This window comes from Vigna unguiculata, chromosome 2, assembly GCF_037176805.1.
Source record: "Vigna unguiculata cultivar grain cowpea cultivar isolate G323 ecotype 2 chromosome 2, ASM3717680v1, whole genome shotgun sequence".
In the NCBI taxonomy this organism is placed as follows: domain Eukaryota; kingdom Viridiplantae; phylum Streptophyta; class Magnoliopsida; order Fabales; family Fabaceae; genus Vigna; species Vigna unguiculata.
This window is the reverse complement of record NC_140793.1, coordinates 25,632,192-25,651,876: the sequence shown is the minus strand read 5'-3', so window position 1 is coordinate 25,651,876 and position 19,685 is coordinate 25,632,192. Positions and strand designations below refer to the sequence as shown.

General features: G+C 26.9%; 1 protein-coding gene across 2 annotated transcripts; it reads left to right on the top strand.

Annotated features, from left to right (window-relative positions):
- The first annotated feature begins 6,985 nt into the window (after window positions 1–6,985).
- ARR4 (response regulator 4) lies at window positions 6,986–8,940 on the top strand. Of its 2 annotated transcripts, none has more exons than XM_085669975.1 (5): window positions 6,986–7,254; window positions 7,394–7,479; window positions 7,574–7,628; window positions 7,747–7,817; window positions 7,917–8,940. In XM_085669975.1, the coding sequence occupies exons 1-5, from the start codon at window positions 7,119–7,121 to the stop codon at window positions 8,013–8,015; spliced, it is 447 nt and encodes a 148-aa protein (XP_085526101.1). In that variant the 5' UTR covers window positions 6,986–7,118; the 3' UTR covers window positions 8,016–8,940. The 2 variants fall into 2 exon arrangements, with proteins under 2 accessions (XP_085526101.1, XP_027912188.2); XM_028056387.2 differs by having other exon boundaries at window positions 7,574–7,654.
- Window positions 8,941–19,685: the final 10,745 nt, after the last annotated feature.

Genomic DNA, 19,685 nt, shown 5'->3' with positions numbered 1-19,685 from the left:
ATTTCGTGTCTTAGAGTTTAATATATTTTTTTTCTTTAATTCTTTAATAAATAGTCAACCATTAATTTAAAATTTTCTTGTGATTATCAAGTTATAAACACTAAACCTTTAAATTACAAATCATAAAAAAAAATGACTAAATTTATTAATCCGTGAATCTTATAGCAGCAATCCATTTCAACAAGATTGATGAATTCACATTGTGACCTTTGTCTTAGAAGTTAATAAGAAACCAAATTTTAACTTCAATATTATTTACCATAACTTCATATCATATTTTAAAAAGAATTAGTAAAACAAAAACTAAAATGTAAATTAAGCTTGAGTAAAAAGCAAGTGGATAAAAAAAAAGAAAAGAGAAAAAGGTATAGTATGGGTGATTGGGTATGAAATAGGGAGAGCTGATCCTTACGAAAGAGGCAGAGGGAGTGTGTTTGGAGACATTCTCCTATTACCAAAATTGGGTCCTCACTGTCTCTCTGTAACTCATCTCACTACCAGATATTAATTTATGAATAAAATCAATATTGTGAAAATTTAGTTTTGACTTCCTATATTAAAATATTTTATAACTTACTTAATAATAATTTGACGTCCATTTTAATTGAAAAATACAATTAAACAAAACATTACATAATATAATTTAATATGAATGAATAAATGTAAAAGTATACAAGATTAACTATTACAAACATTCAAATATACATATGTCTTCATATGTCTTCATGATGTCAATTAACACAAGCAACATGTATTACCTAAGCATAATCGACACTCTAACTCAATTATCCAGATACATATATTGAAATTAGATTCACTAAAAACTTGCACTTATGGTAGTCTCTATTACTCTATAGAGCCATTACCAATGAGTTTCACCCTACCACACACAAGATTAATCCATAATTATCTAAGGTCATTATCTTACCTTAGACTAAGACCTCATGCTACTTTCACCACAAGAACCATTCTACTCTATATGAGTCTAGATTATCATTAGAGTGTTAAAATGTAACCTTACTTGAATCCATAGAACAATACCTACACTATATTACAACCAGAGATTTTTCTCCATGAAATTTCCTTATCTTCCACATGTTATCTCATAATCAATCACATATTATACAAAAACATATCAAGTCAAGTCTTAGTATATCAACATCAATCATACATAGTTCATCCATCATGTTCTCGTATAAGCTTAATTCATCATATTGGTCATAATATCACATTCAATCACATTGAAAAAAAATAAATATATAAGAGCCCAAGGTGTTGTTTGGGCGAGATTTTGTCGCCTAAGCGACACTATTACAGAAACTGGAACGAGCCTCTGGAGCATTCTCGTATGAGCAACAGGGGCTCTCGCTTGAGCGATAGAGTTGTTGTCTGAGCAACAACTCAATCAAAGACAAAAGAATTTCCAGTGGCTTTCTCGGCTGAACGACAAGTCTGTCGCTTGGGCGACACCTTTTTTCGCTTAGGCGAGAAGTTGTCGCATGTGTGACAACTTGAACAAAGAGTAAAGTAGAATTATGGGCTATAGTCACTTGAGAGAGATTTTGTCTTGCCCAAACGAAAATAACAGATTTTCACCCTAATCTTGGTACCCAAGGTTAAGAAATCACACACCACAAAAATTCAAGTAATTTCATGGATCCAAATACAACATGCAACACAAATTTACTAAAACCAAAACGAATTAACTTCCATCGCCTTGAGTGTAACCCAAGCTTGAAACAACGAAAGCCCCAAGATGATTCGAGCACCAAAACCTGAATTCAACCTAGAGAAGTCAAAACGAAGTAACATAGAGAGTGTTGAGGCTATGGTCAGAATCAAAGTCCCAAACTGAAAGAATTTTCAACTTTCACAAATGTTGAAATCCCAAACTGAAAGAATTTTCAACTTTCACAAATGTTGAAATTGTTCAGTGGATTTTGACAAGGACTCTGTCACAATCCCAGTTCTAGCCATGATTCACGAAAGGATAAAAATACAAAGAAACAAGATTGAGTCGAAGGAACAATGACACTGATGTTACTAGAGAGATGTTTTGCATTTTTAAAATTATGAGACAACTTAGTTTGTTTTAAAAAAGAAATGGGTTATGTATATTTTTTTTCAATTTTCACCGCATAATATTTTAATATAAGCAATAAAATAAAAAGATATAGTAACATAGTGTTTTTTTTCCTTGATGTATTATGTGTTTAATGCTAAACCATTTCATGTTTATTTTTATTACAATCTTATATCTTAAATTTATTTTTAAAATAGAATAAAAATAATTTAGTAATTTAGTAACTTCTGTAAAATGTTGTAAAATGTAATAAATGCTTAACACGGTTAAAGTTAACCTCATTAATATACAATTTAATAAAAACTAACTTTGACTAATAAAACTTCCAGTAATTAAAGTGAACCTTTTTAAGTTTAAGACACCAAATTAAAATCATAAATTCGAATAAGAGAAAAAAAATATTATATCTTAAGCATATAATAGAAGAAATTAACATTTTTCTTTGTTTCACCACAAGTTTTTACTTCATTGGAACAAATACCAATCCAACTTGTGGTTCTATTGTCGACGACCCTTCAAAATATTCTCCTACATCATTTTGTCCGTGGTACCACCATCATTCCTCCAACAACAAGTTTTTGTACTCAAATTTTGCACTACATACAAACATAATTAACTAAAATAATGAAAACAAAAGTCAATTATTTCAATTTTTAAAGAAAACAAAGATGATAAAACTAAAATTGGAATTGCTTATTTTAGTAATTTAATATTTGATAAAAAAAATACTTATATTTTTGTTTTCTTCAATTATCAAAATGAGATCAGGAGGTTGTGAGACAAATATGGTCACATGTGATTTATGATGTTGGTTGATTGCGTGGGTTGATGGAATGGTTTTTGTTTTTATTTATTATTATGGCTAAATATTGACTTATTACACATATAAACAAAATTGTATCCTTTTTTATGAAAACCATGAGCCATGCAAAAATTGAGTTTTACCATGTGAGCCATGCACTCAAACATTTTTCAAAAAACTAACGAGTCCTTAGATTCTAGCAATTTCACCTATAGTATTTAAATTTGATAACTTACTAAAAAAATTATGAAGATTTATATTGAACCCCATGTTTAGGGAATTTGAATTATATGTCGGATTTTTAGTATTATTCTTTAGTTATACGTTTCAAATACACGTATGTTTGATATATTTTCTAATATCAAAATTAGTATATTTTAAAGGCATATAAAATAAATAGTACAAGAATTCTAATAAAAAGGAAGAAGATAGGCTAGACTTAAAATCTTGAAATTAGAAGATTTGTGTGAATCAATTTTTAAATTTACCTTTCTTAAAATAATCAGGATTTTGGGACGAAAATATAAATGAATTAATTTTAAGGTAAAATGTAGGAAAGCATTTTTCATTTCATTTAATTTTTGCCCCTTTGTCCAACATTATGAGGGAGCTTATACCTCTTGTATTTTATTTTTTCTGATACATGTTCGTGAATATGAAAAGCTAGATATGGAATTTCATATGTACCAGCTATTTGTTGTATATAAAATACTTTTTTTTATGGTTGTTATGCTTAAAATGCTTTTGAACAGATATTTATTTTCTATTAAACTTTTTTGTTGTCTTGACTTTTGCTTGATTCTATCTATCAAAACGAGATAAAATGAATATATAATATGATTGAAACATGATATTATTTTATAATGAAATTTATTGAGTTAATATTGTTTTTTTTTATATTTATGATACGTTAAAAATTATAAATTGTCTAGAGATAAAGTATAGTGCCATTTAAATTAATTAATGTTTTTGTTTTGTTTTACAGGTTATAAGTATTGTTTAATGTAACAATTTTGTGATTAATCACATAATATTACAAAAAAGTTTTAATCATACATTTAAAACCAATACCTAATAGTAAATTGAAATAAAATTATAAGACATCAAAACAATCTATTTATCCATCATTCTTTGGATTCCTTTATAAGTAATTTTTCTAAGTTATTAAGTACAATATAATTAAATGGCATTAAATTTTTCTATTTCATTTTATGAATGAATAATAATCCATCTATTATTTCTTAAAATCCAACCAATTCTTATTTTAATAAACACATATTAAAATTAATTCAATTATTTTTACAATTAATTCTTTCATAAATTTATCTTTTTAAAAGTGAGCTTTTAAAATATAAATTTAATATTTTTAATTTCAAAAGTGTTAATTTTATGAATAAATTATATATATATAGATATATATACATATATATATATATATATATATATATATATATCCATTAAAAAAATTAATGAATAAACCATTTTTTTATTAAATGAATCAGATTAAGTAATATTTTTAATTAAATTTTAATTGAATAAAAAATTGATTAATAGTTTTTTTATTCAATCCTATCTGCCCTTCACGAAACCATACCTTTATTTTGGTGGGAAATCTTAACCCACTAATTCTGTTTTGGTGATTTATAAATAGAGATTGAGTTTCTAGTTAACTTTTTTATAATAATGTAAATAAATTTGCATATGTAAGTATTATTCAAATCCATCTTCACTCTGATGAATAAATATATGCATAATTCTTATGTTAGGTTTTATCTCTATACTTGATTTCATTTTAAATTATTACAGTATTTGTAATTTATTAGACAACTTAAAAAAATCATTATTCTTCTTGATTATTGATTTTACTTCATTTAAAAGAAATTGATTTTAATGATGGAGATTAAAATGATAATTGTTAGAAGTGTACCAAGTTTTTGAATATTGAGAGACAACATGCAAATTAAGTGAAATTAATGTTGTTGTTGATTATTTGGTTTTGTTTCATTTGAAATAAATTAATTTTATAGGTGGGGATTAAAATGATAATTGTTAGAAGTGTTTTCAAATAATTATTGAGAGAGAAAACATGCAAACTGAGTGAAATTAATGTATTTTTTTGGACAAAAAATTGAATGAGATGATTTTAAAGGTAAAACTGTAATTATGGAATTTATAATTGATATTATTTTATTTTAAGAGTTGTGAAAATTGAGTGTTTAAGTGGGCATTATTTTCTTTTATATGAAGATCGAAGAAGAATAAAATGTAAGCATAACATAACTCTATTTCTTCTATTAGCAATGTAAATCAATTGATGAAACTAAAGTAACAATTACATTTTTAGTATTTTGTGAGGTTAAAATGTTTATTTTAATAAAAGTGATAAAGCTTCCCTCAAATAAGTGTTTTATTATAATTAAATCCTTTAATTGAAAGATGCTAAAAGAGTTTATAAAATAGGGTCTCCTTTAAACAAGTATTTAATCAATAGTTGCAGTTTCTTTAAGTTAAAGTGGTTATAAAAGTTTAAATCACCGTGAACGGATTTACATATAAAATTAGATAACTTAATGATAATTAAAATAAGTGATTTAATTCATTGAATAGCAGTTATATTGGTATGTTTGGTTAAAAATAATAATTAATTACTAGGCTAAACATACATTTAACGAAAGAAGTATGTCTATATACCGATTATTCGATTTTAACGATTAACATTAGATCAATTTATTTATTCACTAATATGTATTCTTAATAAACTTACTTTACATATTTTTATATATCCTTTATATTTTTAGAAAGTTTATTATATACTTTTAGAAATTTTAATGATAATAATACTTAAAGTGAGTGATTTAACTCACTAAATACCAATATTGGTATGGTAACCCTTCCTTTTATTAAAAAAAGAGAGACAATTAACTATTTGGCTAAACATAAACCTAAAATGATTTATTTCCATGCACTAAATGCAACTTGGGATTATTTAAATTAGTATTTTAGAAAGGTTGGAATTTGCGTTATCTCAAACTTTGGTATTTTCTCAACTTTATGAAAATTAAAATCATTCCATGTCCTTCAGCCGTACAAGTAATCGATCTTTGCATGTTATGATTATGAATTAGAGATACTCAAAGTACTTACATTATTAATAAATAAAATGAAATGAATTATTGACATGCATAAAATAATAAGTGTTGATTTTAATTTTGAGCTGGCATTGTTTTCAGTCTTTGACCAATCTCGTCAATTATTCTCCATAAAGAAAGAAATCTCTCGAAAATATCACCTCCATGAATATAGCTTAAAATTAATGTTCAAAGAGAAAGAACAAAATCAATTCAAATCCCAATGAAATTTCACTTCCTTAATCAAGTTATTTTCCAACATCAACAAACATATCTTCTTCATTTTGTACAGCAACCTTTTTTTTACCACAAAACACGGACACACAAATCAAAATAAAAATAAAATAAACCAACTCACACGAGGTTGCACGTGCATGATATCGCTTCCATGAAGATTAGCATAGATACTCTACACCCATAAATACTCTTACAATTTATTGCAACCCCACAAAAAAGAAACATAAACTCACACAAAATCAGAAAAATCTTCTTAGCATTAATTAAGGACTTCTCTTCTTTCACGACCACTTACCAAACGAGGAACGGTGAAAAAATGACGTTGGGAATTTGACGGCGCTGTTTGGTTCAGCCTTGACTTCGGTCAACGCTGTCACACCCACCAATCACTGTGCGACGTCGTTCACAAACTCCCAAGATTGACCAAAATCACGCGAGATTTTGTTTGAGGACGTGTCATTAATACCTTACTTAGCTTGGGATCAGAAAAGAGAAAAAAAAGAAAAAAGGAAAAAGAAATTCCGTTTGAGATCACAAACCAAAGTGGATTTCAGAATCTCAGCGCCATCTTCCAAAAAACATAAATAAAGAGAGAAGATTTTAAGATTTGATTTTTCCAAAAGAGACTTTATTGTTATTATACCATTATTATTATTATTACAATAGTAGTAATAATTATTTAAAAAAAAAAAGCGGTGACAGATGGATATTATGGAACAACAACATAACATGTCACATAGCCACATTCATTAATATAACACTGTATTTAAGATTTGTTCACCCATGTTAAGGAATCCTCTTTCTGTTCTTTTATTTCTTTCTTTCTTTCTTTCTTTCTCTCTGCTTACAATTCCCTCTGCACTTTTCGATGGACACAGACGCCGTCGTTTCCTTCGATCATGTCTCGCCGGAGGATTCTCACGAGGTTCATGTTTTGGCCGTCGACGACAGCCTCGTTGATCGAAAGGTCATTGAACGCTTGCTCAAAATCTCAGCTTGTAAAGGTAATTAACTGTTCTTTAACATATCAAAGCAAAACACACTGTTCGGTGTTTTATATTGTTCTTTTTTCTTACTCTTTTATCTGTGTTCTGTTAAAGATTTTTTCTTTTTTTGGGTTTTATTTGGATGGAAAAATTGCAGTTACAGCTGTGGACAGTGGAATCAGAGCACTGCAATTTCTGGGGTTGGACGAGCAGAGAAGGACCTCTGAATCTGAGGGTTTTGTCGTATGTATCAGTATCATTATAATTTTCTTTTCACTTTCGTTTATTTTCCATAGCTTATTTTCTGCTCTATGTTTTTGTTTTTTATTTTCCTCAGCCGAGTTTGAAGGTGGATCTAATTATCACAGACTACTGCATGCCCGAGATGACAGGTTATGAATTGCTCAAGAAAATAAAGGTTCATTAGTTAATAATTCAAATTCTAATCATAAACCCTTGATTTCTCCTTGTGATTGATAATTCTAACTGAAAACTTTTTACTCGATGCAGGAATCGTCCATGTTCAGGGAAATTCCGGTAGTGATTATGTCTTCCGAAAACGTTTTGCCTCGCATAGACAGGTATTATGATTAATGATTTGTTTCCTTCATGCTACATTTTTCTAATTCTAGTTAAGTTTTAGAAATCTGAAAGGAATTGGAAAATTTGAAACCATGTAGATGCTTGGAGGAAGGTGCAGAGGATTTCATAGTGAAACCGGTGAAATTATCCGACGTGAAACGGTTGAAGGGATACATGACAACAACGAGAGAGGTTAAGGTTGGAAGCCACGACAGAGGAAGCGGTGTGGTCGATGATGTTGGTGTTGAGATTGAGATTAACAACAAACGAAAGCTGGTGGAAGAAGAAGAGGAAGAGACCTCTGACATGTCATCATCATCATCGCCACCGTCCGTTTCTACACTTTCATCATCACCGTCCGTTTCTTCACCGTCATCGTCTCCCACATCTTCACCAATCAGACGGCTTAAAATGAGCAGCAGCAGCAGCAGCAGCAGCAGCGATTGACTCTCCGTGATGGCGGCATCCACAGCAGTGTTTATTTTTTTGGTCTTAAGATGTATTGGTTTTGGTTTCCTCTCTCCGGGGTCGAAAAATTGCAATTACCCGTTGTTGGTGTCTGTAACGGTTTTTGTTGCATTGGCCCTCTCTTATCTTTTACTAATTTGTTTTGTTTGTTTGTTGTACGAAGGTGGGTTAACGTTATGGAAGAAGCATAACCACGATGTTATTGAAATAAAATACTATTGCAATGTTTTAGCAGAAGGTGCAATGAAAAAAAGAAAAAAAAAAAAGAATGGGTGGTGTGAGTGAAGATTGGAAATGATGTGAAACAGATGGAATAATAGTTTGCAAGATCTTGTCTGGTGTAAAGAATAAAGAAATGTGAAATGGAGATGTTGGAAGTGTTCCCTTAAGGAAGAGGGTGGGAAGGTGTGGTGGGGTCTTGGAACTGCTGTACTTGTCTGGTTGTCTCTGATGGAGGAGGTTTGGCTGCAATAAACCTGCAATATCAGAAAGCATTGCCTCTGTCATGTGGAAGAGGAACCAGAATATTTGGTTGTTGATACTGGACCATACTCATCCACATGTGCCTTTTTTTTCATCTTTTTCCAATCTTTTTTCCACTCTTTTCCCACATTCTGTAGCCTTCAAAATCAGCTATGAGATCAAAGTTACTGACCTAATGTGCCAACCATAAACACAATTGCTGCTTTCACTGCTTTCACCATCTTCTCTTTTTTACTGTAAAATCATGTTAGAAGCAACCTTCAGCTACTGATATAGCCTTGTTAATTAGGTTAGAGTTCTCTAACCTGCAAACAGGAGACTCACACTTTCCAAAGCACTTGTTTCAGAGGATGGAAATATCAAGGGTTGACTGAACAATGCCATTGCCAAAACTGATTATTACAAATTATGAGTCAAGCTCTCTACTTCCACTGAAACAATGTTTCCCTAATCTCATCTTTCAACTCATATTTCATCTGGTTGTAAAGATTTTGAAGATACTCCACACCAATTTCAAAGAGTTTCTTCTCTCCATGACACCTTCAAGTTTAAAAAATTATATGAATGGCTGCCATTATTTTGATACCCTACAAATTTTTACTCACTTTATATTCATTAGTTAACTATGTTTATATTGTTGTACCTAGAGTTTGACGTCAAAATTGAAATTGATATATTTTGTTTTCAAAATTTTAACAATTTTTTTAATTTAATTATCTTAAATTTTGTTGATACGTTTTTTTGGTAGATATTAAAGCAAAAATATATCAAATTGAATAAATAATTCAAATATTAGCACGAAGTACATTTAACACGTTAAAATTTTTTAGCATAATTAGGTTAAAAATGACTATATTTATACATAGGGATGGCAACAGGTCAGGTACTGATAGTGCATACCTGCAACCCGACTTGCAAAAAAAAAATTTGTCTGTTACCTGTCCATTTACTCGTTGGGTACCCACTTAAAAAATATCTGCGGATTTTTTAAAAACTCGCGGGTACCGTGGATACCCGCATACCTGCAAATATTTAAAATATATATATATTTTATAAAATTTTTAATATAAAATTATAAAAATAAAATAAAATATAATTAAATTAAATTAAATTTTAATTTTAATTTTAATTAAATTTAATCTAATAAAATATAATTTTAATTTTAATTTTAATTAAATTTAACTTAATAAAATCTAAATTAAATTTTAATTTTAATATTTTACAGGTAACATGTACCTGCGAGTACGGATAATACGATACCCGAATCCGACCCATTTATAAGCGGGTATTAAAATACCTGTTAGCCCGCTACCTGCGGGTAATAAATACACGTGGATACTAATTATCCATCGCGGATTTTATCCAGAGATATCTGCGGGCGCAGATATTTTTGTCATCCCTATCTATACATTTATAAAGTGTGAGAACCAAAATGTATTAAAGTTTATAAATTTCATTTTTTTCGTCAAAATTTAAAAATTAAAAACATACTTAACCTAATTTCATATTTCAAAATTTTTTTATATAAAAGTTAACTCTTTTTTAATGATAAAAGTATTTCTAAAAGTGAGTTGTCAAGCATATGGTGTAAAAAAACAATTTTCAAAATATTTACATCAAAAATATATTTTATCCGGCAAACACAATTGAGACATCTTTTGAAAGAGATTTAAACCTAAACATTTATAGCAGAGGAAATACGAGAAGAAGAAAAAAAACCAATTTCTGTATAAAATAAAATCAACAGGTCTATACATGTTTTTTCATTTTAGAAGGGGCTATGTTTTCAAAATGATTTTTAGTGTACATCAAATCAATTATAGGATAAAGACAACCAATAATGTGTGAATTAATTGGTGTATGGTGGGACTGTTCTGGTTTGCGAAAGGTTCCACATTTGAATATATGAAAAATGGAATCAAATTAAAAACATAAAAAAAAGAATTTTGTTATTAATAGTGATGATGTTGAACTCCATCTAAGTAGATATATGTTTGAATAATGCAAAAATTAGAAATGATAGAAGAAGTTGGGCCTGTGTGATTAAGGGTAAGGGATGGTTTAATTGGGGGCCCATAAAACCCAAATTGCAGGGCATAATAGAAGAAAGATGGAGACAAAGTTTCTACTGGGCACCAATTTTGTATGTGTCGGTTGGCCCCATAATCGAAGTGGCCTTTAAGTGATGATTGTGCAAAGTTTGGTTTTAATGATGTCCCTCATGTTTGGCAAAATTGTGATACGTAAAATCAGCTTTCTCTTGTTTGATTCTGTCACTATGCCATATCTGATATCTGGGCCTTATCATATTTGTTGTTACCATTGTAGACAAACTTCATCGTAGATGACACACACAAACTCGTATCTAAAACCATTTTTTGTTACCTAATTGGGCTAAATTTATATGCTTAATGGAGAATCCTCGTCACCCACTTGCCTAATAAAGAAACTCCATCACATGCACTCATTATTCTGCATCGTTAATGGATGTTTCTGGTGCTGTTATATCAGACACACAAAACACAGCAATAGCTTTCATATTTCTTCATCACCAAAGTTTTTAATTGTTTAATCACTTTCTCAGACAAGTTTTTTACTTTTTTCAATTCAATAATACCCATTGTCCGATGCTTAAAGTTCTTAAAACTATATCTATAGTTTCAAATAGTAGTTAAGTTTATTTACATAGATAATTTCAATCAATAACTATATTCATGGTTAGTTAGCTGACCTAAGTTGATTATGTTAGACTACACTAAATCCAGAATAAAATTCATGATTTTCATCATAAAAATCATACCATATTTTGAACTCCATATATAAAAAAAAAAGCAAATTCCTCAACATATTAAAAAATTATAACTAGTCAATTTTCTCACATTCCAAAAAGTACTTTAACATTCAGAAGTTTTTGTTTTGGAGGATTTAGTATTAATTTTCTTTGGCCTACCTACCCCTACCAAGCTTTCTTGTAGTTTAAACGAACTCATCATCCTTTTCACTAATAGAATTTTCTCTTATCAAGTATATTAGCCCATTTAAAAATTATTTTTAATTCCTTCCCAAAACAAGTCTATTTAGACGTCAAAGGAGTAAGAACTATCGTTGAACTACTATGATTTGAATCTAATTATTGTAAATCTGGCAAACTATTGACAATGAGAGTGACATTCTCCAAAGAATGCGTACCAGCCAAGGAATCATATTTCATAAACACACTACCATCAATATTCTTAGCAAGAGAAGATTCATTCAGAACACAAATATTATCATGATTAATCACCATTGACTAATCTACAGACTCCATCACTTGAGCTAAAGAGCACTTAATCAAATTGATAATCTCAGTTAACATGTGTAGTGATGATAATTGAGTAATGAGGCTCGATTAGATCTACAAAAAGATGATATATCACTATGCATAATAGAAGTTCTAGACAAAGTAGTTTGAGATCTTTTTTGACAAACATTTATTACGATCTGACTCAGAATGAAACCAACTTGTGTGTGGGAGTATCTTATGCAAATAGTATCTAAGAACTCCAAAAAGATAAAAAAAAAAAACCTTTAGAAGACCTATAATACAAGACTACAATGAAGGAGAAGTACTCAACATTGTAGAAATAATTACTATTAAAGTTTTTTGTCTTCTCCTACTGACCCTATGCAAAATGTAATGTAGTGGTTATAAGAGTTATTTAAAATTAAATAGCATTGTCTACTAAAATTTATTATTACAACAAATAACGTGACACTATTTACGTAAAATGTTTAATGGAGAAAATATTTTAAATACTAATATGAATTGAATAGTAGAACTTACAAAAATAAGTTAAACAATCATTTAAAAAAATAATATTAGAGTAATATGTAAAGTGTTTAATTCACGTGATATTAGGTAAAGAATAACAAAAATTAAAATAAACAACTCATCTAAGAAAGAATGATCTCAACCCTAAATCATGGAAGAAAACTAACAAAGCTATTAGTTTTCTTAATTATTTCAAATATTAAAATTTAAAAATTATAACAACAACTTTATATTTATATTTTTAATATTTAAAAAAAGTTATAAGTTTAAAATATGTGTTTTAAAAATTTTAAATTTAAAAATAAAATGAATTTAAATATTTACGTTGAGTTATTTTAACATCGATAACAAATATGAATCGAAAAGGGGATAATAGGAAATAGAAAAAGAATGTGGAGAATGATGTCTCAATTTACAAAAGTAGATCAAGACAATTACATATAAATAATAATAAAAAAACACAACAATGTTATAAAGACCTACACTCTTTACACACCAAACAGATTTCTGACAATCACGAAAGTAACTCAAACGAATAGTCCAACAAAATAACCAATATATTTTACATTGAAGCTTTGGCCCATTATCAGGTTAAAACTTTGAGAACATAATTGTTAGTAACTTCATGAAATCCTTGTAATACACGTGATATGATCAAATAAGATGTTAACGTTGTTTATAAAAACCAAATGTTAATGACTAAATTAAATTGGTTTAACAAAAAATGAAACTTAATTAAATAAAAAAATTAGATGACCAAAGACAAAAAAAAATTGTTGAGTATCTATAAATATAGATTTTAAGAGACGAATGACGCCAAGTTTATTGTATCTTTTATTTAAATTTTATACTCCTGTTTGTGAGTATATGTAAAAAAAAAAAAACAAAGTTTTCAATTCCCAACATTCTACAATGATAATAAGACAGCAGCAGTTTTCTTCTTAATTAGCAAGACTATCATGGATGATAATATATAAGATCTAACTTTTTATCTTATCATGATGCTAAACTTTTATTAAATGCAATTTAATTTAAGTATAATTTATATAGTAGCTTAATACCAACATAAGATGCAACACAATACAAAACTAAGTATACCCAATAAATAGATAACAAAAGCAAACCATTATTATGTACTCATGGTTTAGTTTCGACTGGTGAGAACCCAATTAAATATGTTTGAAATTGAATTAAACATTATTTTTTCAAAGAAAGTTGAATCAGAATCCCTTAACCTAAAGTCAATCTAGCTTTCTCTATTGTGGGGATATATCCATTAATTATATTTTTGGTGAGTGTGTTAATTTGGTGGGAATTTCATAGTTCATGAAGAAATTTTTGAAGTTTAATTTGTGACTGAAATAAGCTAAGTCATCACCCAAAATCAACTTTGAACTATTGTACAACCAATTATTGGGATTTCATTTTATCGTGATTTTCAATTTAAATGAGGTAGTGCTCAATTAATCTTACCATTTCAAAACCATTGTTTCTTTTTTAAATTAATGTACACAAATCATTGTTTTATTTACTAATGCATTGTTTTATTATAATTTAATTAAAGCATATCTGTTTTAATATTTTAATATCATTTAATGAATTAAAGAATTTAAATTAGAATCTCTATAAATCAAATTACGATAGGACTGAAAAAAGATTGTTGGACATTAAATAGAAATGACAATGATTTTAAAATAAAGAAAAAAAAAAGAGAGTAAAAAACATTAAGAAATTATGAATGCAGGAAGTATTAATGCTAACATCATATTCCTAGTTGAATTGTTTTCTATACAATAAACTCTGTAGTAAATAGAAATACAAGCTGAACTTAGGTGAAAATTTAATTAGAAAAGTGGTCAAGATTTTCATAATTCAAAATCCATGAAGTACTACTTCACTGGTCTTTCTTCCTTTTTAGCTTCGATTATGGTTATAGAATTGAATTCTCTAATTCATTTGAAATCATGATCTAAAACATAGCACAATTGAACAATAACTCCTTTCGGTGTTAAAGTACCAAACCCATTATCTGATTATAGGATATTTAGTTAGGCTTAATTAAACTTTTCATTGTTTTGCCAAACTTTTAGGTTAACTCCCAAAGTTAATTATTTATTCATTACATTTTTGCAATACATTTTCCCCCAGATTTAACAAACATAAACAAAAAAATGGGGTTGAAAAACTGAAATCTGTGGACATGCAAACTGAGGGAACTTTTTTATTTTTTTTATTTTTCAAGCAAATCTAATTAAGCTCATTCATACTTATGTATAGAAATTCTTAATTGAAATTGTGTCATCTTCTAGAATACAATTACCTTTGAAAAAAATACACTTTGAAGAAAAATACCCTAATACGCTATTTGAAATGCTATGAATCTTTCACACTACGAATCCGTAGAAAAAGTAGAAAAATGTGCAAATGAATGATTTGTTGTAAATTAACCAATCAAAGAAAACCCAAAAGATCGGTTTAGGAAAAAGTATATTAATTTCTTTTAATTTCTCTTTTGGTTGTTTAAAGGTCACCATCTGAATAAACAAATATACCTGTTACTGTTTCAAAAATTTAAACAGTATAGTAGTAGTAATATTCGGTTAGTTATGTTATAATAAAAAATTAAATTGTTATTGAATAAAATAAAGTAAAAAAATTAACATGATTGTAAAATAATATTTTATTGCCAGAGTTTTTAATATTAATACACTGCAATTCATAATAAAAGATATTGAATATGATTATAATATATTATTTTCAACTATCAAATTTTTTATTTTTTAATACTATAATATAATAAGAACAATATAAATAAATTATTCTTAAAAAATATTCTTGTTAAAGTTTCTATTTTTATGTTTGTTGTTAAATATTTTAACGATTACTGTACTTATCATATTTAATGAGATGTATTACTTTTTATTCTTTTTTACTTATAAATATCACATATCCACATAAAAAAATTTATAATACACACAAAAATTTTAGTTAAATTTTTATTTTTATATTATATTTATCTTTTAAAAATGTTTTATAAGATTCATAAATTGGTTCCACACCGAATCAATATGATATATTGTTGTACTTTAGAGAATTAACGGATATTATTTTGTGTTTGTGCAACTGAGACTTGTTTTTTTCGAAGACAATAATGTGTATGTCTCAGTATCTTTATGATCTCTTCTTTATTGATAATTTTATAATTGTGTATGGATTTTTTGGCTTAATTAACATTTATTTTTATCTCTGTCTATTTTGCAATTAAGTACAGTAACTTTAAAAGATAGTCACTTATAAAAACAATATTTTCTCATTAAATTAATAATTAATAAAAGTAACACGTTAGGACTAAAATTATTTTTTAAATTTTATTAATATTTGAAACACTTAAATGCTAAACTTCAGAAGAAATATCAATGTTTATGTTAAAAAATTAAACAATTCAATATTATTGAAATGGATATATATTTATTTTCTTTACCCTTAGTTCTAAAACTTAATATTTCATATTCTAAATAATTAAAGAGTCATTTAAGAGGAAATAAAAATACTATCATGTATTAAAAAATAGAGAGAGTAACACAATATCGATGTCATGGAATAACAAAAAAGAAACAAATTTATTAACAAATAAAATCTGTCAATAATCACAAAAATATTTCGGTAAAAGAAATTAGATGACTAATTCTTATCAATAAATTTAACCAATAGGTAAGAAAATTTGTTTGTTATTATCGAAGATAAAAAGTTTATTAATAAATATCGTGATTATTATTTTTTTAATAAAATTCATTAATAAAAATTATTTTATTAAAAAGAAATTATTAATAAAATATATTAATAATATAATATTTTTTTATAATAGAGTTAAGGAACTAAATGTTATATCCTAAAGTAAGGGACATTAAACATTATAAATTTTCAAATAGTGATTTTACCACAAAGTCATACGGCGAAGTCACAAAAGTTAAGTTTTTGTAGATATTCTTTCCTATGGAGCTTAAGAATTCATTTTATTTGTTTAAAAGGATGCACATATTATAATAGTGAACATAATAACTTACAATAACTAAAAAAAATTATATATTATATATTAAGTTTGTTAATTGATGACAAAGAATTTACCGATGAAATTGTAGAAGATAGTGAATTAAGATTTGAATTTAAATTATGCAAATTATGTGTTACATTATTGATCTGAAATTCAATCATGAGATTTGAAGCGGTTTGGGTGGGGAAAAATTGAAAATTATATTAGCTAATAACATTCAACATAAAAGAAAAAAGATTATTAAAATGTAAAATATATTTTATTTGTTATCATTATGCTTCTTAATTATTTTTTTGTCATTATGGTAAGAAAAAATAATCTATTTCATTATTTTGCATGATATTAGAAATTTTTGCAATAGAAATTAAAAATATGCTTCAATGTTATCGTAAAAGTCTAGTTTTTGAACAAAAAAATTCAAGCTTATCATATTCTCTCATGAGTAATGAAACTTAATAACAAAATAGATTTATGGCTGATGAGTTTAGTCACAAAATTGAATGACCTACATACAAGATTATTTTATGTCAAAAATAACATGTAAGCAATTGAATGCATAGAAAGAGATTATGACAAAATTTTGAGTGATTATAATTGTTTATTTTTCTTGTGTGAGTATGGAGGAATATGAAAGGCATTTAAATGAAATATTTTATCAGTAACTCTTAAACTAGAAGGTCATATTATATATAGTTTCGATTATTATTTCAAGTAGAATTGTTTCTCTTCTTTTTATGGGAGGACAAATGACATCTTATTTATTTTTATTTTTAATTTTATTGTCGATAAATGAATGTTTAAGTTATAATACAATTCATGGAAGTAACATAACTCAATTTTTGCAAACCCAAAAGTTAATAATTTGGAATGACACATCAATGTCAAATAAGTATTGTTTTGAAGCATCGTGTAGAATTTTGAGAAATATTCTAAGATCCAAAAATCTTATTAGTTTAAATAAATCATTTAGAAAAAAATAATGTGATTCTTTGAAGAAGTTTCAAACAACTTTGCTTAGTAATACCTAACAAGATGTTAGAGATATTATTATTCATATTTTTGGAAATTTTGTAAAGTTCTAAAGCAATGCAAATCACATTCATGAATTTGCATAATATATATTTAAAAATTGTGAATCCTTAAAATTAAAAGTTATTATGATGTATTATTAAATTCCTTATTCTCATCCGTAGCATTGAAATGATAAATTATCATTTTATTATGGAATTGCTTGTTTAAGTGTGTGGTTATTAAGATAAGATTTGAATCAAATAAAAAAAATTAATTTCAACTTAAAATTAAATATTCAATTATTTAAATAAAAAAAAGTTTAAAAAGTCTAACTAAGTTAGGGTTTTTTTTTTCACTTAACCTGAATGCATAAGGGTTTTTTTATGTAAAGAAAGTGTATAAAAATTACAACCTTTAAAAGAGAGAAGAGAGAAAAAAATGTGTTGACATATTCACCAAACTCTCAAGTAAAATGACACAACAGGTTCGTGACATATGATTCTTTATTTTGATAATTGTGATGGTCAATTAGACATGTGTGGTTAGAGGAATCAATCTTACACTATTTTCCTATATTTCTCTTTCTTTTGTTCTTATTTGAGAGCATCATTGTTCGATGCATCGGCTTGTTAGAGATTCTTATTTGTACTTTTGATTTAACTTTCTTATACCTATATTTGATGTTAGTAGAATTTGATTGATCTAAATTTTAGTGTTATATTTTATGATTATTGTTGTCATTTTATATTATTATTGTTCCACACATATTCTAGTAAATTTGGAGAAATTATTTATGGTGCATATTGATTTTTTTGATTGTTGGGTTGTTGTTCCTCCTATCATAGTCTAAATAATACAAATTGTTATGATATCTGATTCTAAAAAAAATGTAACACTTAGACTTTCAAAGAGGAACTTTGGGGTTAAGGGGGTTAAAGGGTTAAGTATGGAACTCTAAAACTATTATAAGTGTGTATACACTCTAAGTCACCCTTGTAATTCAATTACAAACTACCATGTAATGATAAGTTTATTGGATTTTAACGTAACTGCCTCAAAAATCATATTAAAAAAATATTTCTAGTTTGATGATAGTGTAAATATTTTAAACAATGTATGGTTTTCTTTATAATTCTTTTTCTAGTTAGAAGTAAATTTTAAACCTAATAAGAAATAATAATTTGATAAGTGAAAAGACAATTATCTCCTCTAAAAATTGTAAGTTAAATAATATGTTCCATACTTTAGTATCAAATTAGTATACACTGTATGTAAAAGTTAGTTAAATTATCTCTTCAATTTTTTTGTCGAATGCAAATTTAAGTAATCCATCGTTTGAGTTTCATATTCTTATTAATTAGATCATGTATATAAAGTTTCATAGAATTTCAAAATTATTTATAAGTACATCACTTGATTTTAAGTATAATATGATATTTGAAAATACTTAAATATTTATAACTAGATAACGTATCTATATAAAAAGAAAGAAATTATGTGAAATTTGATATACATTATAATTAAGAGGATATGAAAACAATTAATCTGTTAGATTTGATTAAATTTTTATTCTTAAAAAAAATTAAAAGTTTAATTTCACTACTTTTTTCACTCTTGTGTAACCATATCTTAGTCCTTTATTAATTTTATTATTTCTGACAAACTTAGGCGCTGAAATATATCTTCAAAATAAATATTTCAAACATATTAATTAAGACATTTTTAATAAATTTACAGATACCAAAAAAAATATAAAATTCAATCAATTAATTTTATAAATGATAATCTGGTTACATATTATATTTAAGAAAAATGGTATTTAATGTTTTTAGGAAGCCAAATTTATTTGTAATATATTAATTATTATATTACATTTACCAATTTAATTCTATTTGGGTGAATTACAATATCTAAGGCATTGTTTACGGTAGGATCTCATACTCTTATCATGATTTTATTCTTAAAATCATTTTAGAGATTAAAAGAATATATATGACCCTATTTACATTGTTGAACCACTGCACCTTAATGTTAGGCCACTCT

Bases quoted from the DNA above. Each gene is read 5' to 3' on its own strand.
- ARR4 (XM_028056387.2), top strand. From the start codon at position 7,119: ATGGACACAGACGCCGTCGTTTCCTTCGATCATGTCTCGCCGGAGGAT. The intron at 7,655-7,746 runs GTTCATTAGTTA...TACTCGATGCAG, and splicing joins AATTGCTCAAGAAAATAAAG to GAATCGTCCATGTTCAGGGA. The intron at 7,818-7,916 runs GTATTATGATTA...GAAACCATGTAG, and splicing joins GTTTTGCCTCGCATAGACAG to ATGCTTGGAGGAAGGTGCAG.